General features: G+C 33.6%; 1 protein-coding gene across 2 annotated transcripts in view; it reads right to left on the bottom strand.

Annotated features, from left to right (window-relative positions):
- The window catches only part of CDIN1 (CDAN1 interacting nuclease 1), a 150367-nt gene that overhangs the window by 65558 nt on the left and 64809 nt on the right, over positions 1-20000 (bottom strand). For both annotated transcript variants that reach the window (XM_081955775.1, XM_081955776.1), the window contains exons 6-10: positions 15558-15637; positions 15148-15197; positions 10611-10678; positions 8300-8365; positions 5390-5495 (exon numbers count right to left, since the gene is read on the bottom strand). In XM_081955775.1, coding sequence (XP_081811901.1) covers positions 5390-5495; positions 8300-8365; positions 10611-10678; positions 15148-15197; positions 15558-15637 — 370 coding nt within the window. The remainder of the gene's footprint in view (positions 1-5389; positions 5496-8299; positions 8366-10610; positions 10679-15147; positions 15198-15557; positions 15638-20000) is intronic.

The following is a 20000-nucleotide window of genomic DNA, read 5'->3' as shown; positions in this document are numbered from 1 at the left end:
TGTGACAGAAAAAACAAACAGCATCAACATTCCTAATTAACTTAAATTTGGCAGATACAAAATACAGGTCTGTATAACTACTGTACGGTAATGGAATTGCTATCTGAATTTTACAGTTAATCTCTATGGTGTAAATTAAATTAATTAGAAATGCTACGCCTTTTATTAGCTTATTGCTTACAGACCTTATGAACAAGTGAACTTTTATTTTAATTTAGGACAATTAACTGTATTAATTTAACAAATTAGAAAATGTGTATAATATATATCATATCACAGGCTTTTAAATAGTACACTCTGTTGTTCTTACTGAATTGTTACCTGGACTATTAATGTGCATTCTATTTCTAAAATCCCCAATTATTTATGGGTTTGAGTTAAACCCGTATACCTAGCGTTTGCCATTATTGATATTACAGGCCATCCTTACTTACGAAGCATCTGTTCAGCAGCCATTTAAAATTAGGAAAGTGCTAAACTAATGTAGTTAAAATTAGTCCTCAAAGTTACATCAATTGCTGTGTTCCTCCAGTCATGTGATCAAAATTCAGACACTTGGCAGCCTGTCCACATTTATGACTGCAGAGAGTGCCTCCCTTCCCCTCACCTGCATATCTTTGCTGCTGCACAGAACCTAAAATATTGTACGCTGTAGCAGGATGAAACCAATATTGTGATGTAAAATTGTCCTGTGCACTTGGGTATTTATATGGTAATTTATTTATTTTTTAACAAACTTGTATGCTGCTCATCTTGCTAAAGGCTATCTCAATGATGAGATGATTGTGCCATATTTTTTTTTAATTTTAATTGAGAAGATAGTGCCATGCCAGGATAACAATTACAAATAAAGCAAATGTGACATACTGAAAGCAAACTGGGCTCAGCTATATCTGCTATTCCCAGATCTGAGCAAGGGCACTGTAACACAAGGCAGTGAAACCTCAATTTAAAACTGAGGTGGACAATACAACAGGAACCCATTTAAAACTTATAAAGCCCAAAAAGGAATGACAGGCAAGCCCCCATTCTCTAAATGGAAAAAAAATGATAACTCATGGGTATGCTTATGACAAAGGGACACAGTGGCTCAGTGGCTAAGATGCTGAACTTGTCAATAAGAAAGGTCAGCAGTTCGTCAGTTTGAATCCCTAGCACCATATAATGGAGTGAGCTCCCATTACTTGTCCCAGCTTCTGCCAACCTAGCAGTTCGAAAACATCTAAAAATGCAAGTAGAAAAATAGGAACCACCTTTGGTGGGAAGGTAACAGTGTTCTGTGCGCCTTCGGCATTTAGTCATGCCGGCCACATGACCTTGGAGACGTCTTCGGCTTTGAAACAGAGATGAGCACCGCCCCCTAGAGTCAGGAATGACTAGCACACATGGGGAACCTTTACATTTACCTATGCTTATGACAGCTACTTCCCATAATGTGAAATGCATATGTATAAATGACCATGCAATCTTTTTATAGTATACGTATATTGCAGTATAGTAAATAAAATTTGTTTCTACAATGTTTATGTAAGGTTAAAAAAAAGGGACTCCCAGAATGCCAGATATAAAGGCCAATTAAAAATTACAAGAAATGCTGAAAGTGAAAATTTTATAAAGGTTGGTCTTCTTTGACACAATGGATTGTCTGTGACCAGGCCTTTGGTAAGCATAGCAGGATCCATGCTGTCAGCTTTTATCGTACATAAGCCTAGATGCTTGTCTAATCTGAATGAGATATACCAAGGAAATTGAAACTGATGCCTTGCACGAACATATATGGATTTTAAAGTGTTCTGTCAATATTATAGGATAAACACCAATGATATGACAAAATTAAAGGAACAGAAAATAAAGATAAATAACTGTATTGTATTGTATGTAAGAAATTATATTCTATTTTTTTAAAAAGGAAAATCAAAGAACTTATAAATGATTCCCATGAATCAGGCATGCCAATAAATAAAATCCCCAGTAACAAAAATCTGGAATAAAACCCCCTGAAAATGATATTCATTGGCCAATATAATTGTAATTACATTATTGTTGATTTGTTGTAACAGTATTACAACCGAAGCAAATGGTGCTATTTGGTTTCAAAGACTCAAATATCATTTCAGATTATTTAATTTTTATGGGAAGCAGTAAAAACTATTTTAGAAATATAAAAATGAAATAATTTGCCAGCATACATGTTCGAAAGAACAGTCCGCACCAAATAATCTGGAAGGCAGACACACAACTGTGCAACTTATTTCATGCATTATCCATTAAATTAAATGTTTAAGAAATCTATAATACTAACATAAATTTTAAACAAAGAGTAAGCTGTATTTTCACAAAGAGAATAGACAGAATCTCCAAAAAATACGTGTTTTGGATTATAAACTTTCTTTGGGAATATTGCAATTCACTTGCTATTGGGGAGATTCAATAGTTTTTTCCTCCACCCCAATGATTTCATGAAATAATACACTAATCCTAAATTCATCCCAGCCCAATTTCTAAAGTTACTAATTTTATAGTAGACATTTGGGTATTACAGGGATAATATGAAGAATATATGAAGTTTCACAAGCAGTGGATAGGTTAACCAGTCCTCAACCTCTAAGTGTTGGAGCAAGGTCAAAATGTTTTAGTACAATGCCAGCATGTCAAAATATGTCAACGAACCATCACACTATGGGAAGAAGAATGACCTTTCAGATCTTTGCGTTTTGGCTGCCAATGAAGCTTTTGGATACTGGGTATGCATGAATAGTTTTCTTAGATACTTGACAAATATAACTCCCGTGGTTTCTATTAAGCCAATATTTTAAAATCCCAAAATGCTAGTTGTAGCCACTGAGATAAAAAGGATGACTTTTTCTCTAACATATCCACACAATATAACTTCAGCTAATAAATCAACTGATAACATTATTACTCAGTTTATAATTACCTCAGTTATAGGTTAACTCAGTCCCTTAAATAAATTTGTGCTTATGTCTCTGATATAATGATGCATAGGAATTTCATCTTCACTATTGAAGATGAGATGGTTTTTTCTTATGCAGAAAAATAGTATTTTATCAAATGTAATCCAGCTCCAATCCTAATCGTATTTACTAGACACTAATTACATTATGAAGGTAGTTTGCAAGGCAGCACTGAAAGCTGAAATTGTATAACTAGATATACTATATAACAATCCACCTTTACTCAAAAGAGTATTGAAAGGATTCTAACATTAGCATGTTGTAATTACACTTTAAATAATTTTCTTACGAATATGCATATTTAGGATATCTCTATCAACTCTGAAGCGAACTTGGCTGAAACCATCTTTTGCTGCCTCATAGTTACCACAAACTGTGAAAGGGGGAAGGGAGGGACAAGTAGATAGACTGGCTAACAGTCAAAACAAAAAGTTTTCTTGTGGAAACCAAGGTTATCCCAACAGGTGGCAGTTGAAGGAAGAGAGAAGTAACTTGCCAGCTACTTTCATTGGACAATGTGACTGGTGACATCGGGGAGAGAAACATTTGCTTTTTTATTTAGGCTAAAACCCCGGGAACTTTTAGAGTTGGTTTCTCCTGGCTGTGCCGATATGATGTATCCAATAAAAATGTTCTTTGAGGACTCTACCTGCTTGGAGTTCTGCTTTTGGTGGATGTGTTACTCAGAACACTGACACATACCTCATAAGATCTTTTTATAAAAACTTGGGTGGATTTTAAATGAATATATTCTGACAATTCAGAATACTAGAGTACTGCATTTTAGAAAGTATACATTCAAAAGAATTAGACATCTAATTTATGATTAAAAATAGATTTCAGTAGATGAAAGGTTTGTTATTTATAATCAAAGAGTGCTCTTCTCATTATGAGGAACTATCTAATATCAGTGTCAGTGATTTTGATAGTGCATTCTTAAAATATTGGAAACTATCTTTCTTCAGGTTTTCACTAAATATACAATCTAAGACACTCTAAGTTAATGTACAAATAGGAAATATAATAAACTGAATACATCTTTATATATTGTAAGCTTTTAGTGACAGTGTAGTTGCTGCATAGTGAGATGTTTGATTACAGAAATGCATTCATTTATTAATACAGAATATCAAAAAGAGCAACTTTGCAAGGACATTTAAATATAGGGAATTACATGATCATGCACTGATGCTATGTATTAAGCTGTCTAATCTGTGGATTTGTAGCAGAAGCTATTTGGGATGCAGTGTGGATAAGTGTGTTGTTGGTGTAGTTTTGAAGAAGTTGAATCTTTTCTTTACCTCACACAACTGTACAGTTCTGGGAAACTATGTATCACAGGTAAAGAAACAGCAACAATGTTCCCACACCCATTCCAAAACACTGTGTTGCAAGTCTTGGTGCTTCCTGCAAATGAATATATTCCTGGTGGTGTAAATGTATATGTTCCTGGGGTACTAGAACTTGAGTTGTAGTAAAGACACAGCTCCTTAAGGTGGAGTTAGCAGATGCAATGTGCATGCCCATGACTCCTTCAAAATTTGATATGCTGCACATTCCTCTTGTACATGTATAAAAAAAGAGGTAAAGATATCAAACATGAATAACATATCAAAAGTTTAGAGAATCCAGGTAGAAGCATATATTCCATGTTCAATCTGTAGTTTCTCTACTCCCAACCTATCAGGATTTCAAATTTCAGCACTAGGATTGAGTCGGTAATGGAGAAATTGAAGATCTGCTGCTATTCACATTAGATAGTGCTATATCACAAGGTCCAATAGCCTTACTCAACATTATGCAAAAAAACCAAGAACCCCTCATGGTCCAACTGTAAACTTACATTTAGAAATTTTCTAATACTTAGGTTTTCAAAGATGGGTTACATTGTACCATATAATGGCTCTATATTTTATTTATTTTATTTTTATTAATTTGACTTCTTAGTCGCCCCCTCTCCCCCAAGGGACTCGGGGCGACGTACACTATAATCTAGTGCAACCAGGGTGCAGTAATTATAGCAAATACAATAATTTCATTCCTTTTCAAAATGTACATCCTGTTTCAGAGGTGGGTTCCTACCAGTTTGGACAGGTTCGGCTGAGTAGGTAGTAACTTGGCCTGCCACTCCTTCAAACCATAGACCACTCCTTTATTGGCAGCATCATAGATGCCGCCATCTTGTTTTTTGCTTCTGCGCATGCGCAGAAGCATTTATTACTACTGCACATATGTGCTCGCAAAGTGCGTATGCGCAAACCCTGTCTATGAGCAAACCATAATAGCGAAGCCAGAACCCACCCCTGTCCTGCTTGTCATTTGTCTGGAAAGATGAAAGAAATAAGCATAATATACTAATATTGACAATAATACCAAAGTTATATTGTCTATAGCTCATAAAAATGAAGATCTACCTGTTCCAGTAGCTCCAAAATTGGTCATTTAAGTATGCCTGATGGCTGCATTCATCACCAAAAGAAGCTTTGCTTTCAATCCAATGAATGATGTGACCTTCTACAGCTAAAAAGAAAAGAAAAAGTTATTCATGATAATTTGAGATTTTTAAGTAATTCTCCCTTTTCTATTCAATTAATCCTGATGTCATGAATTAAGTTCACTTACAAAAATGGTGAAACATTTTACCAAGGAAGGGTTTGAAATACACCATGACTCGAAATCTGGAGAGAGAGATTTCCTGAGATGGAATCTGCAGCGATTAAGCTCAAGGAAGAACATACAGCCGTGGTGGTGGAGTGGTTAGAATGCAGTAATGCAGGGTAACCCACTGCTCACTCCAGGAGTTCGATCCTTACCAGCTCAAGGTTGACTCAGCCCTCCATCCTTCCAATGTCGGTAAAATGAAGACCCAGATTGTTGGGGGAAATATGCTGTAAATCTTTTATAGAGGGCTCTAAATCACTATGAAGCAGTATATAAATCTAAGTGCTATTGCTATAGAATTAAGGGGCTGGAGGAGCGGAAAAGAGAAACAGGTAGATTTAAAGTCAGAAATGAATAGGAGAAGATAGATAGTACAGAAATTGGGCTGCATGCAGGAGACAAAAAAAAGTGGGGACACAGGTGAAGCAGATGGGAGGAGAGAATGGTTCTTTTTCCTGCTCCAGTTAAGAGAGTCATGGTCTGGAAAGTTACATCTTCTTTCCTCAACTCCTATGCAAATTTCTTTTCTTATAGTAATCAAGTCTGAAAAAGCCTTCCATTGATATGAAATGAGACTCGGAACTATGAAAAATAAATTTGAAGCTCAAGAATCACAGGATCTTTAGAAATAGGCATAAAAGATATTCAGAACAAAAAGCCAAGGGATAGGATATAATGATTGCAGTAAAGGTGCTAGGCATCATAACCAACAAAAAAGGAATGGGAACACCAGAAAATTAGTAGTAAGGTATACTGAAATTAGCACTTATCAGACCGTTTTCCCTTCCTTCCTTCCTTCCTTCCTTCCTTCCTTCCTTCCTTCCTTCCTTCCTTCCTTCCTTCCTCCCTCCCTCCCTCCCTCCCTCCCTCCATCCCCCCTCCCTCTTTCTTTTTTGCAGTTGTTTTCTGTTGCAGTTGCATAGAATTGCTTTTTCTACTAGGAAAAAATGTACAGTCTGTTTTGGTGGAAAGCCAAGATGATTAGAGTTTAGGTAATGAAGCTGTACTCTATAACTGCTCCTTTTCTACAGAGAACAACTACATCATTTATTACTTGTTTTTATGCAATATTGATTGCTTCATCACACTGATTAATTTATAGCTAAGCATTTATTTATTCTGCAACTGTTTTCCTCGTTGCAAGACTATTGTGATGTTAGAAACTGTATTTCAAATCTCAAATAACAATCTAGAAATTGCAGAGTGATTCTAGAAGATGATACACATTTTCTGGCAAATCATATTGGAACAATAATGTAGTGTTCACTGTGTTAATATATGGCCAGGGAATCCTAGATTTAAACTCTCACTTACAAGGTATTTTTTTCACACAAAAAACAGTGTGTGTGTGTGTGTGTAATATATAAGCAAGAAGAAAATAAGATCCTGCAAGATAACTGAGTTGGACTAATTTGGTGTAATGCCTTTAAAAGAGACTTCTAAAAAAAACACTAGACAGCTTTGGGTATTTTTCAAGATCTCCATATAGCACCTCTGTTCAGCAGACTATGCTGGCTCTCAATAAGCAACAGGTCCAATTTGTCATCTGTAAAGGTCTATGTGGCACAAGGCCAGATTATCTGTAAGATCACTTGTCTTCTGTTGTTTCTGTTTGCCCATCAAAATCAGTTGGGTTGGCATGTTCTAGTATCCATCTTATGGGATCTAGGAGTCGGTCGTTCCTTATTGGTCTACAGCTTCTGCCCTGTAGAACAACATCCCTTCAGAGGTTTGAACAGTTTTGACACTATTGGACTTGGATGTTTCCGCAGGAATTTGGGCTAGCTTAAAAGAGCCCTGTGCTTAGTTATAAGGTAGTCTTTTTGACTACAGGAGGAATAATTTTTCAACCCCAAGCTTGTGTTATATTATTGTTTCTGGGGACTCAGAATCAGAAATTGTTTTATTATTGTTCTGTTTTCTTACCATCTACACACTGCCTAGGGTTACTCTTGCAATAACCCTATCGATTGTCAGTTCCTACATACATGTCTATTAGCTTTGGAATTCTCTTCTGTATGTAAGAGACTGGTCCAATAAATCACCATGGAGAAATATGGGAGTTTTTGGTGGAAAAAGTGAAATACAGCTGAATGTCTTTGATCTAACTACTAGTTAAGGGAGCTTTTTTGGCTTCTGTTATGCAGTCTATCATTAGCAACATGGTGATAAATGTAATTTTTAAAATAAGTATTATATAATGATTCGGATAATAACTGCTTTATATTTTTACTGTTTTTCTCGATTGTTCTACACCACTCAGAATAGCCTTCTGTTAGATGAGCAGCTATATAAATTTTATTAATAAATAAAAATAATGAATATATTGTATAGTTTGACATTGTTACTGCAGGAAATCTAACAATTTAAGACTCTCTTGACAGTGAAATCTTAAAATATTTGTCTTATCCAGCCAAGAAATTTAGATATTTTAGCGACAAAATATGTAATCAGTCTGTTCATGAATAAGGGTCTAATTTATTATGTACAAATGATTGCATTCAAACAGATCACTTCCCATAATAAATTCTTAATGGAACTGGTTCACTATTGTGCATATCTTCAACGTTATGATTAAAACATATCTGGAATAATTCAACTAAGATTGCTAGCATTTAATATAAACAACTCAATTAGAAAAACAAAAAGCGTTATGGACTTACCAATTGGCACTTCTAATATGAAGTCTGGTGTTTTGTCATAACCCTTTGCACGTAACTGATCTTCAGCTAGAGAGAATAGATGATATAAACAATAGTATTATTCTATTAGCTGATAGGAAGAATAATTAATTCTCTTTTGAACAAAGGTACAAGAATTACTAATGCACTCATACATATCTTTTTAATGCATGCAATGCTGTGTCAGTTTAAATGAACCTTCTTGGTAAACCTGAAACATGAATCTAAAACTGCTTCTTTGCCATCTCTGCATTTTTATGCCTTCATTATAGACATCATTAATTCAACCTGTCATATTGTACTTTGTTTCTGAAAAATGTTCAAAATAAAGAAATATTTTACTTGACTGAAGCTCCTGCAAATACCTTTAAGAAACCGCTAGTGTTTCTGCAATGAAGACATGTTATAACTTTATCTCAATCTAGATTTTCACTAGAAATTAATATTTCAGTATTCACTGAAAAATTATTATACAACACAGATGCAGATATTATCCCAGAGTTCTTGATATGACATCAAGCACTAAACTGATAGAAGGAAAATTTAAGAGGCTTACTTCCCAAAATTGTACATTCACTCACAATATCTCTCCCCACATCTCCTACTCAATAGGCATAAATTAAAGGGTTATTGTGAATGGAAAGAATTGTAGTATAAGGCATCTTATCAATGAATCTACATCTATCTTCTGTGGCTCTTCCTCAATTTGGTAAGATTCCTGTCAGTATTACTGATTGGGAACAATGGCCAAAATATTTCTTACCTTTTTACTGATCAATAAAGACATAGAAGAGAAAGAATATGGGCAGTTTTTATCTGCATTTCTCCTTAGTCTACTTAGACCCAGGATATCATGGAATACAAGGAAAATGTTTTGGAAAATGTATTTGGTATATTATTGGAATCAATTTTGAAAGGATGTTGGGTCATCTAATAGTTTCTCTAGCTGAAACATCCAAAGGCTTTAAAATATATGTTTATCTCTTACATCCAGTGGTTTGTGAGGAAGAATTGATCTTATTTAAATGGTTTACTAATTTCCATTATTTCACTAAGGACAAACTAATTAGAACCATGTATTTTCCTGGATGCTTAAGGTGTGGATGGAATGAGCCAACTGATTTAATCTTTTCTTTATTGTAGTTCAACATTAAAATATCTTCCTGCATTCTTTGTAGTAAAAAATAAAGTAAATAAAAGGATATATTTCTGAATGCACATGATTAGTAAGCTCATAACATTAATTTCATGAATTCAGAATGAATATGTTTATTTTTTGATAGAACTATATGTTTTGCTATATAATTTATCTAACAGTATCATAAATTTAAGTTATCCTTAACAATTTGACTAAAGAAATTTATTTAAATCAAACTTGGTTTCTGCCTTTATTAGAAAATCATAAGAATACAGCTAAGGAATAGATGTCTGCTACACAAATAATAATAAAAAATGTTATAAAGTAATCATTCAGAGATGTGCTGCTGCTTTTTCTTCAGTCCTGCTATTAGTATCTCATAGTTATTCTCATTTAATCCTAATATTCTTAATCTTGTTATTACAGAATCTAAGAAACAGAGCGGATCACAGCTGCTGTAATTAGGCATTTTTGCTTTAAAATAGTTTTTTTATTATTTGGTTTTGGTCGTATTTAAACTTTTGCTTAAAAGCCTTCATTATTAAATATAGTTTTTCATATTGAGATGTTATCATTCCACATAATAGTTCTGAAGAATGACAAACATATCATGCTTTAAGACAAATGGTCTTTTAAGTAATAATAACCTGTGCATGGAAGTGTTAACTGTAATATTCTCCTTACATATGCTATCATTTAATATAATTCTGACTAACAATACAATGCAGGAAAGTTTAATATACTGTAAAAAAAGAAATAAACTTCTAAAGAAACTAGTGAATCCCTCTTGTAGAGATTTAATACATGAAGCATTATAAAGCTAATATTTCTTATACTTCCTTCTGAGTCTCCTAAGACCTAGACTATGGTTAATATCTCATGACACCAAAAGTAATACAACAACTGATATTAAAGCATTTTTCCCAGATACTTATTCTATAAAATATTAATTACTTGCTTGTGCACATGCAGTATAAGGTATTAGATAACTGAGTTCCTGCTCAGGTCTAAATCAATAAAAGATAACATGCACTGAATCAATCATTTCTTAGTTTCTCTTTACTACTTAATATACAGGATATCTGTAGAGACTTTTTGGAAATAATTACTGAGATTTCCAACATTTAGGTATTAGATTATAATATAAAAGCTTACCTAAAAATGATATATTTCTTTCCAGAAGCATTTCTTGCAGTAAGACTTCATGCTCATATCCAATTGCGCTGATATTTTTCCATTAAAGAAACATGTTCCCCAATTTTATATAAAACTTGATTTTATAATAGCATAGCTCTTTGTGGTAGACTATAGTGATCTAGAATTGAGTCCTGGCTACTAAAATTTAACAATTAACTTTGCATTTTAATAACCAATTGTCAGTCTACAACAAGAAAATGAAAGATATTGGAGGAGGGGATGGAATCAGAGTATTAAGGTCATGAGATAATCTTCTATATATTTTCAGCCAGACTGGTGTGTCTTTATAATTACTATGAAGCAGTGATATATATCTAGTCAATATTATATAATTAGTTAATGCTAGAATTAATTTTAAAAAAATCAAAAATAATATGTTGTCTGTTCCATACTCATTTTTAAATTCAACTTTTCCTCTTGCTATGAGAGTAAAAGAGACATTTCATAAAGTTTCTTGAAGAAGAATAGGATAAGATGTAAACAAAATAAACTTTGTTAGACTGTCAGAAATGAAACATGACAAATAATCTTTATTCAGAATTCAAAGATAATAATTCCCATTTGTTTGCAATCATTACATCATAATAGCCTTTGAATCTCACTTTTGAGATGAAGTAAAACCTTTGACCCATTGTTCTTGGAATCTGGATAATTCATATAAATATATATTGCTTTGGAGGTTCATCAGTATTTAGTTAATGCTATACATACCTTGTTTGGGGTTGGCAAAATTGTCCCTATGAGACGTCCTCCATAAATATTTCTATGATAGTTTGATATTTTTTAAAAATTGAAAAGCCAGCCTGCTATGAGGAAAGTTGTCAATCACTATCATTATTGATATTTTTAGGGCAACCAATGAGAGGCTAAAACCTAGTGCTTGCTTGACATGTTTACTTGTCTAGAAAAAAAGAGCAACAACTGTCTTTCTGAAACAAGAGGAAATAGCATGTGAAAAAAAGAAGCATTAGATCTGAGCTGCAAAAGGATGGTTAAAATACTGTTTGCATGTTATATATGCATGTTGCTTTTTGCTAACTCTGTGGTTGTTTGAATTCTATTGTATTGTATTGTATTGTATTGAATCTTTGCAGCCCAGATCTTAGTAGTACCTGTAGAGTGAGCCAAATTTGAGTTTTGGAAAATGGATGTTATGTTCATATCCAACAAGCGTTAGGTTTAGGGTTTCTATAAATAGTTACCTCTAGCAAGATCTCAAATTTCTAAATATGTTTACAGCCTTAAAAGAGATTTCCCTGGTCCTCTAGCTATTAATTGCAGATTGACACAAGAGATTGAATCAATCTGTATGAGATTTTTTGTAATCCCATAAAATAGATACATGCAGGACATGAAAATTATAATTAAAATATAATAGGTAGCAAATATTACTACTAATGATGAAATGTAATGATGAAATATATTTTTCCTTATTATTCTTTCAAGTTTTAAAAATAATTTTTCAATAATTATGAACTTATACTTTTTCTACAATTTAAATAACTAGATTGCATATTATTGTTGTTATTGTTATCTATTTTATAGAAACTACACAGTTTGAATTTTTGTAAGTCATGGGAAATATTGCACTCTGAAAAATTGATGTAGCACATCAAGGTGTGCTATAATGACAGAATCAAATAAGGAAAATGACTAATAGCAAAAATATAAAATAAATTCTCCAAACAGTGTGTATAATACAGTGTGAACAAAAAGGCTGAGATTTAATCTATGGTAATACCTGTTATTGATGTATGGCCCTGACCATGGAGCAAAACTTGTAAATAACTTCACAAGCCAGTCTGTGCTCATTCAATTCAGCAGCCTTGTTTCCCGTAAATATCTAAACTGTTACTGAAAAACAGCCTCTTGGCAATTCAAAGAGGTTGACTTCATACTTTAGTCCATGCATATATAATTAGATAGTTGTATTTAAAATCAATATGCAATCCTTAGAAGACATTATACTTTAAAAACCTTAACTTTAGATTGGTTTTAAATGACTTCGTATGCCTTAAAATTAACAACTAATTCAGCAATAAATATTTTTAAATAATCTTTCATAAACAGTTAGAAATCATTAAATGTTTAATAACTTACGGTCAACCACTTTTTAAAAACCTTACATTAATTATTTCTAATTTTTTTCCTTAGTGCTCAATGAAATCTGATCTGAAATTAACTATGGTGTATATTGCAATCAATACCTTGTAGTAAATATGGTTTATCAGAAGTATGGTTCTCAAAAACTATTTCCATAAACTATTTCTAGATTACAGGCTACATAGGGCCATTTCTTTGACCCAATTTTATAGCCAATATATAATTATCTATGATATACGTAGATGACAATGTAAAAATACTACTATGTCAATTTTCTATGATACACATTTAGCAAACAATGATATCATCTTATTGCCTTTATTAACTATGGTTCGGAACAAAAATAGGCTTACCAGAATCATTTTTCATTCCCCAAAGAAACTCTGCTCAGAAACTTGGTATATACAGTATGTGTGAAATATGTGGTGTAGTTTATACAGTTCCTAGGGTTCTAAATCTATCAAAATGTATTTATTTTGTGATTAGTCTGATAGGTCTGGGTCTATCATGACATCAAGGAATTGAATGTTTAAATATATTACTACTATACATTATCAAGACAAAATCATAGAAGCTTTTAGCACATAAAAAGGATTGTGCTATAATTTGTTTTCTTGGAGGCACAGTAGTAAGACTAATTATACTTATATGCCTAGAAGCTGTCTGAATTTTGTTACTTCTCCCAAAGCATGGACTTCAAACTTGCTCCTATTTTATTATCTAAGAAAATATCAAAATATACAGAGCTAGGTATAAAGCAGAGGTTTACTGAAGACAAATATTAGATGGTGGATCTGATGTGACAATATACTGGGTAGTGAAAACTCGTTTAGTAATTCAGAATCATAAAAAGCACTGATAGCAGTAGGGAAAAAATTAGTTGTCCTGCAGCATGCACTAGTTTCTTCCATCTGTTAATAAGAGCCAAAAGCTACATATTATGCAGCAATTTGGATGAGCAGATCTCCCAGTGACTTGCATTTTTGTAGGTTGGTACAGAAATTAAAACTAACAAAAATGTTTCAATTAATTCAATAAAAAAATTCATTGACTGACGACAGAAATTAGGTTTCTTAAAAAAGTAAGAAAGAACAGGCAAAAATAAACCTATTTATTTCATCATAGGTTGAATAGGTTATTATAAGTTTTATTTTAACTTTACAATACAATAGCAGAGTTGGAAGGGAGCTTGGAGGTCTTCTAGTCCAACCCCCTGCCTAAGCAGGAAACCCTATACCATTTCAGACAAATGGCTATCCAACATCTTCTTAAAGACTTCCAGTGTTGGGGCATTCACAACTTCTGGAGGCAAGCTGTTCCACTGATTAATTGTTCTCACTGTCAGGACATTTCTCCTCAGTTCTAAGTTGCTTGTCTCCTTGATTAGTTTCCACCCATTGTTTCTTTAACTTACTGTGGTTCTAAATTATGGTGAGATTTGTTGTTATAAACCAGTATGTATCTTTTTTGAAAAATAATATTAATTTAATGTTTATTCTAAATTAATATACTTATATAATCACTTCAACCCACTAAAATGAAAAAGAAATAAAATGGGTTGGAAGGTGATTTAAGAACATATACAAAATATATTCATTCTGAGCAAAACCCAATGAATTCTGTATGTTTTAATTATGTTGTCTTTAGATTAAGATTCCTTTCCATTTTTATAACTGTAAATACTATACAAAGTAGATGATTTGAATGTGTTCTGTCTATTTGTCTCATAGAATAAGTTGCAAGGTTTGTGCTAATTTGCTTAACTATTAACTTTTAAACCCTGTTGTGTAGGAACAACATTTTCATTCTTTAAGCATCAAGATTTTCTAGAATGTTCAGTGGATGAGAAAGATAAAGGAGAACAACCTTCCAGAAGGGTTGTGCATGTAATTAATTTGAACAGAATTGCAAGTAGCCTAGGCATCTATGAATACATTTAATTCCACTTATGATCATTTTAATGTGTTATCCTTTTTCCATTGTGACAAAACAGTGGTAAGTCACATTTTCTTGCTCTTAGATTTTGAATCACAGTTTCTGTGGGAAATGCAAAGAAGCTACTACGTCTTATAAAATTTGCAACTTATGACAACAAATAATTTAATACAAGATTGTGTATTTCACGTGACCAACAGCAAGAGGATTTTATCTAAGCAAAGGAAATGTATATCTTACTGAACTGACAATTTTCATAAGGCATATCTGACATTAGTTAAACAATGTAAGAGACAGGCTCTGCAGTGATCCCCTTGTGGCTGATTGAATGTAAAACAGAGGCACATGATATGTGCCTTGCGAAGCAGAACTTTATGTCAGGTTACAGCTAGACACATCTCCTCCTCAAAGCCTAAGCTCATCAACTGTGAACCTAAAATTTTATGAGAAAGGATACTGTTTGATGCAGTCCACCAATGGTCCATAACAGTAGTCATTCACAATGCACTGCAGACAAATAAAAATGGCAGTAGGAAGATGGGCATGTGTAGGTCCATTATAATTAATAGAATCGTAGGAAATACTTTTCTCTTCGAAATTAAAACTTTTGAAGAAAAAGCTTTTTGCAAGGAATAACGGAAAACTAAATTCACATCTTTTTTATTCTGTAAGAAATAATGTGTCTGTAAAAATAATATAATAAGACGATAAAATGCTCTCTTCACAAATACCACATTGCTATTTATGCATTGTTGACCTCCATGTAAGATAATAATGATGCCAGCAATTAAATGAGATTTTGAAAATTCTTTCCGTGCTAGGCAGAGAACAGCATTGTCATTGAAAAAGGATGACTGTGATAAATACCTGATAGACCTGATTGGCTAAGACTCCATCTGGAATCTGAGAAGGATCCCGAAGCAGACTATTTATGAGAGTTTTTGAAGCTGTGGAAGAAGAAGGCGATACTTAGCATTGCTGTAAACATGACATTGAACATCAGTTGCTATGGAGGAAAAATGAACGAAAAATAAAGGTTCCCCCCCCCCACAGATCTGTATCTTTCAGAATATATACACGTCATCTCGCCTATACAATACTGCTCAGAAATTCTTCAGTACAGGGAAGCAAAGTTTTTGTCATTCATGCGCACATGTGCTACATAGAGGCAAGTTTTCAAAACACCCTTCCGACTTCAAGGAACATATTGTATAATGTATGCGTGTATAATATTCTGTATATGAGTCATAATAAAAACAAGTACATGCAAAGCAAGAGCTAAAGTTAACAGTGGGTTGCCTAGTTAACTGCTGCACAATTGCATGGATATGCACAATTGTATGACAAAGTACCAACAGCGATGCATTGCAATTCTTGCAAGAAATACCACTTGCCTGCAAGCAAGAACCACAGAATAAAGGAATTGAAAATGAAGAAGCTGAAGTAGTCTGACACATCAGAATTCAAACCATTTTGGATAGAATATGTTGCTGCTGTTTCTTTAGCATTTTTAGCATTTCTTTAGCATTTCTTTGCATGGTTACAGACTCACTTGGATTTGCACTACACTCACCCAGTTTTTACAGCAAGGTTATTTCTGCATTATGCGAAGAAGCCTGGCATTGAAGAGGGATGAAAGGGAGTAACCAAAGTGGCTTTTGTACAAATGGAGGGTTAGGATCTGGGTCTCCCCATTCTTAGGCCAGCACTCCAACCACTATACCATGGTGTCTCTGAATAGAATGATATCTATTATCTATCTATCTATCTATCTATCTATCTATCTATCTATCTATCTATCTATCTATCTATCTATCATCTATCTATCTATCTATCTATCTATCTATCTATCTATCTATCTATCATCTATCTATCTATCATCTATCTATCATCTATCTATCTATCTATCTATCTATCTATCATCTATCTATCTATCTATCTATCTATCATCTATCTATCTATCTATCTATCTATCTAATAATTTGTATACACACACACACACACACACACACACACAATTTACTTTTCTAACAATAGATTATACTATTGTCAAAAATTGTGGTATTGTAACTCCATAAAATGATCAAATGAATTTATACAGCCCATTCAAAAAATAAACATGATTGTATTGGAGCTAGAGTTAGGGAACAAATAAATATACTGCTTATTTATACTTTCACTCACTTTATTTCTCTTATACACACCCACATGTACTTCTTCCTCCTTTCTTTAGTAGTTGACCAATTTGATGCAAAAAACTGGTGAAACCAAAAAATATATTGACTCCAAAGCTTTATATGAAGTCTGATTTTATTTATTTACTTATAGTACTTATTTGTTCACTTATTGTACCATCTTTCAAAAGAAAAATAAACATGACTCAAGAACATGATGCTACTTTGCAGAATTCTGACCATCTGACTTAACACTAACTCCATAGAAAATATTATAATAAAATGGAAGGGAAGAGAAATGAATAGTTTCAGTGAAAAGGAAGGTGCAAAAATATATATGCACCAAGTAACAGGGCAAGAAGGGAAGATTTGGAGTGTGTGTGTGTGTATGTGTGTATGTGTTTTGAATGTATGTATGTAGGTATGTATGTATGTATGTGGGGTGGCTTGCTGTCAGTTTTACTACCGTTCACAACCTGCGTGCAATATGCATACGCCAGATGTGTCCTGCACGTGTGCGTGCACTGTTAAATGTAAATTGTTCTTTGCGCATATGCAGAATAATTTATAGTGAACTGCACATGCACAGTCACTAAAAAAACAAAATGGTGGCAAGGGAACCAGTTCGGGGGCATGGCAGGCCTGGGTCGCTGCTGGTTCTGCGACGCAGGCCCAAATTCCACTACCGGTTTGGCCGAACTGGGCTGAACTGGGAGCAACCCACTTCTGGTATGTATGTATAAAAACTCAAGGCATCAAACACGGCCAATACACCTGCCTATTTCCCCCACAACAACACAAATTGCATGCATTTTTTTTCCAAATACATAAGCAAACATTATATAATTTCCACTGCATAATTATAATGTAAATTATAGCAACTTCACACCTCTGAATACTTTCTTGTGGCTAGATTAATTACTATTTTCAACAACATTGGCACTGTTCTTGTTGCTGACTTACTTCTTAGGACCTGGTGAACAACATCTCTCCAGGACTGTTTGTAACTGCTTCTTAGAGGTCTTGTGATCTCATGCTTGTGTCACCACTGACATTATCTAACCATCTGGTCTTCTGTTTGCCTATAGCAATTGCCTTCAAAATCAAGATTTTCTTTTCTGATGACTCTTGCCTATCCACTGTGTCCAAATTTTGTTAGTTTTAAATTCATAGTTTGTGTTCTTAGGGAACAGTGTGGATTTACTTCATTTGGTATGGAATAATTCTTGCAGTCTGAGGTACTCTTAACTCTTAACACAGACATTGATTTTTCTTTGTTTGGCTTTTCTGATGATTCAGCTTTCATACTACAACTCTTCTAGATTAGGTAAAGATGTTGTCACCATTATTCCGTAAAATTAATAAAGCACAGATTTGTAGTAGAAATATCCAGTCAAGATATGTTTACCATTGTAAATATGATTGATTTAATTAGCTATGCAGTTCATCAATAGCAAAGGCAAACAAAAATACAAAATTAAACAGTACCAATTTCATGACACTACATTCTGAAGAGAGTCACAGTTCAGCCTTCCTAAATCTATTGTAATCCATTGAATTGGATTTCAACTGCCAATCAGATGCTGTATGGTGACTATGGAAATTACATAAGACCTTGCTCTATCTAGCTAAGGACACACACTAGAACAACATTCAACGTCATACACTAACTAAAAAGATCCTTTCAATTGGCACTTATGGTATTTTGTCCATAACTCTGGGGATAGTAAAGGGCTATCAAAATAGACACCTGATATCATGATCTTCTATTAATGCCTTTGGGTTCCTTTTAAAAAGTATGTAAGATAATGGTCATTGCCTTATCTTTCAGCAGAAAATTTCCCATTTTTACTATGGTTTATTTATTTATTTGTTTATTTATTTAATTACTATGCACCCATTTCCCTTACAAGGTAGCGTTTACACACAAAAAAACCTTTCTTTGCCTCCTAAATCAGCACATCTCTTATGATCTTCTTGCTTACTTATAGAGTAACCAAACTCTATATCCATAAGCTTTTCTGCAATGTTCAGGTCTATATCTTTATTCCAAACTCACTGTCTTCTATCCTAATTTTAAAGCTATGTGAAGCTTAGATAAATATATAATATTCAATAATGCATGTAAACAGTGTGGTACAAAGGCATAACTACTTGGTACAGGTACTTCTCACTTGCCAACTACCTTGCTTGGCAACTATTCACAGTTATGACGGTTGGAAAAAAACCCATTGGGCTCAATCTTCACAATTACGGCCATTGTAGCTAGGAGTTAGGAGTTTCACAACTGACTTCCAAGGAAGTCAGAATTAATGAAGAACATGGAAGTGAAATTGTGATATCACATGGTATCTTGCTTAATGATTGTGGCAATTTGTTCAATGACAGAGGCAGTTGTAAGTCCAGCACAGTTGTATGATTTTTCATTTAGCAGCTGTAGCATTATTTCAAATGTATTTCCTTACTTAAATAGAGAAACAGAATGATCAAAGGCATGTTTGGAGAAATATGTCAATGTGTCTGGACCAAGTAAAAGAGAGAGACAGAGAGAGAGGGGGGGGAGGGAGAGAGGGAGGGAGGGAGGTAGGTAGGTAGGTAGGTATATTGATAGATTCCATTTACTAATGCTCTGGCATTAATTGTCTTTTTCATCTATCCATTATACAGTGTGCAAATATGCCTAAAAAGCTGTGGCCCTTAATAAGAAAATAAAAACAACATTAACTATGGCATTAAGAAAAACATCTGGTCATGTCAAGAATTATACAAAGCATCAGCTTCAAATTTGTAGTTTTCTTTTTCTTCAGTTTCAGCTCTTACTACTGCTGCTTTTTTATTCTGAATAAAATGTTCAAATAAAGGAAGATTAAATGAAGTATTGAAAAGGTCAATTGGAATTACTTCAGAAGGGATAGGAGTGAACAATTAAACATTATTCAATAAACAGTAAAAATCATATACTGCGTATAACTGTATAGATTTCCCTATGCATCTGTGTTTTGTATTTTGGTGTGCTTGAATCATATGGTGTGTAAAAAAGGGATAATGTTGGAACAAGTATTGTCCGCACTATCCCCTTTAAACTGCTTAGCCCTGGAAGGCACAACACTCACTGCTTTATTTCTTTACTCATTTT

The sequence above is a fragment of the Natrix helvetica genome, assembly GCF_964273705.1.
Source record: "Natrix helvetica genome assembly, chromosome: 1".
Taxonomy (NCBI): domain Eukaryota; kingdom Metazoa; phylum Chordata; class Lepidosauria; order Squamata; family Natricidae; genus Natrix; species Natrix helvetica.
This window is presented reverse-complemented; position numbering and strand designations above follow the sequence as displayed.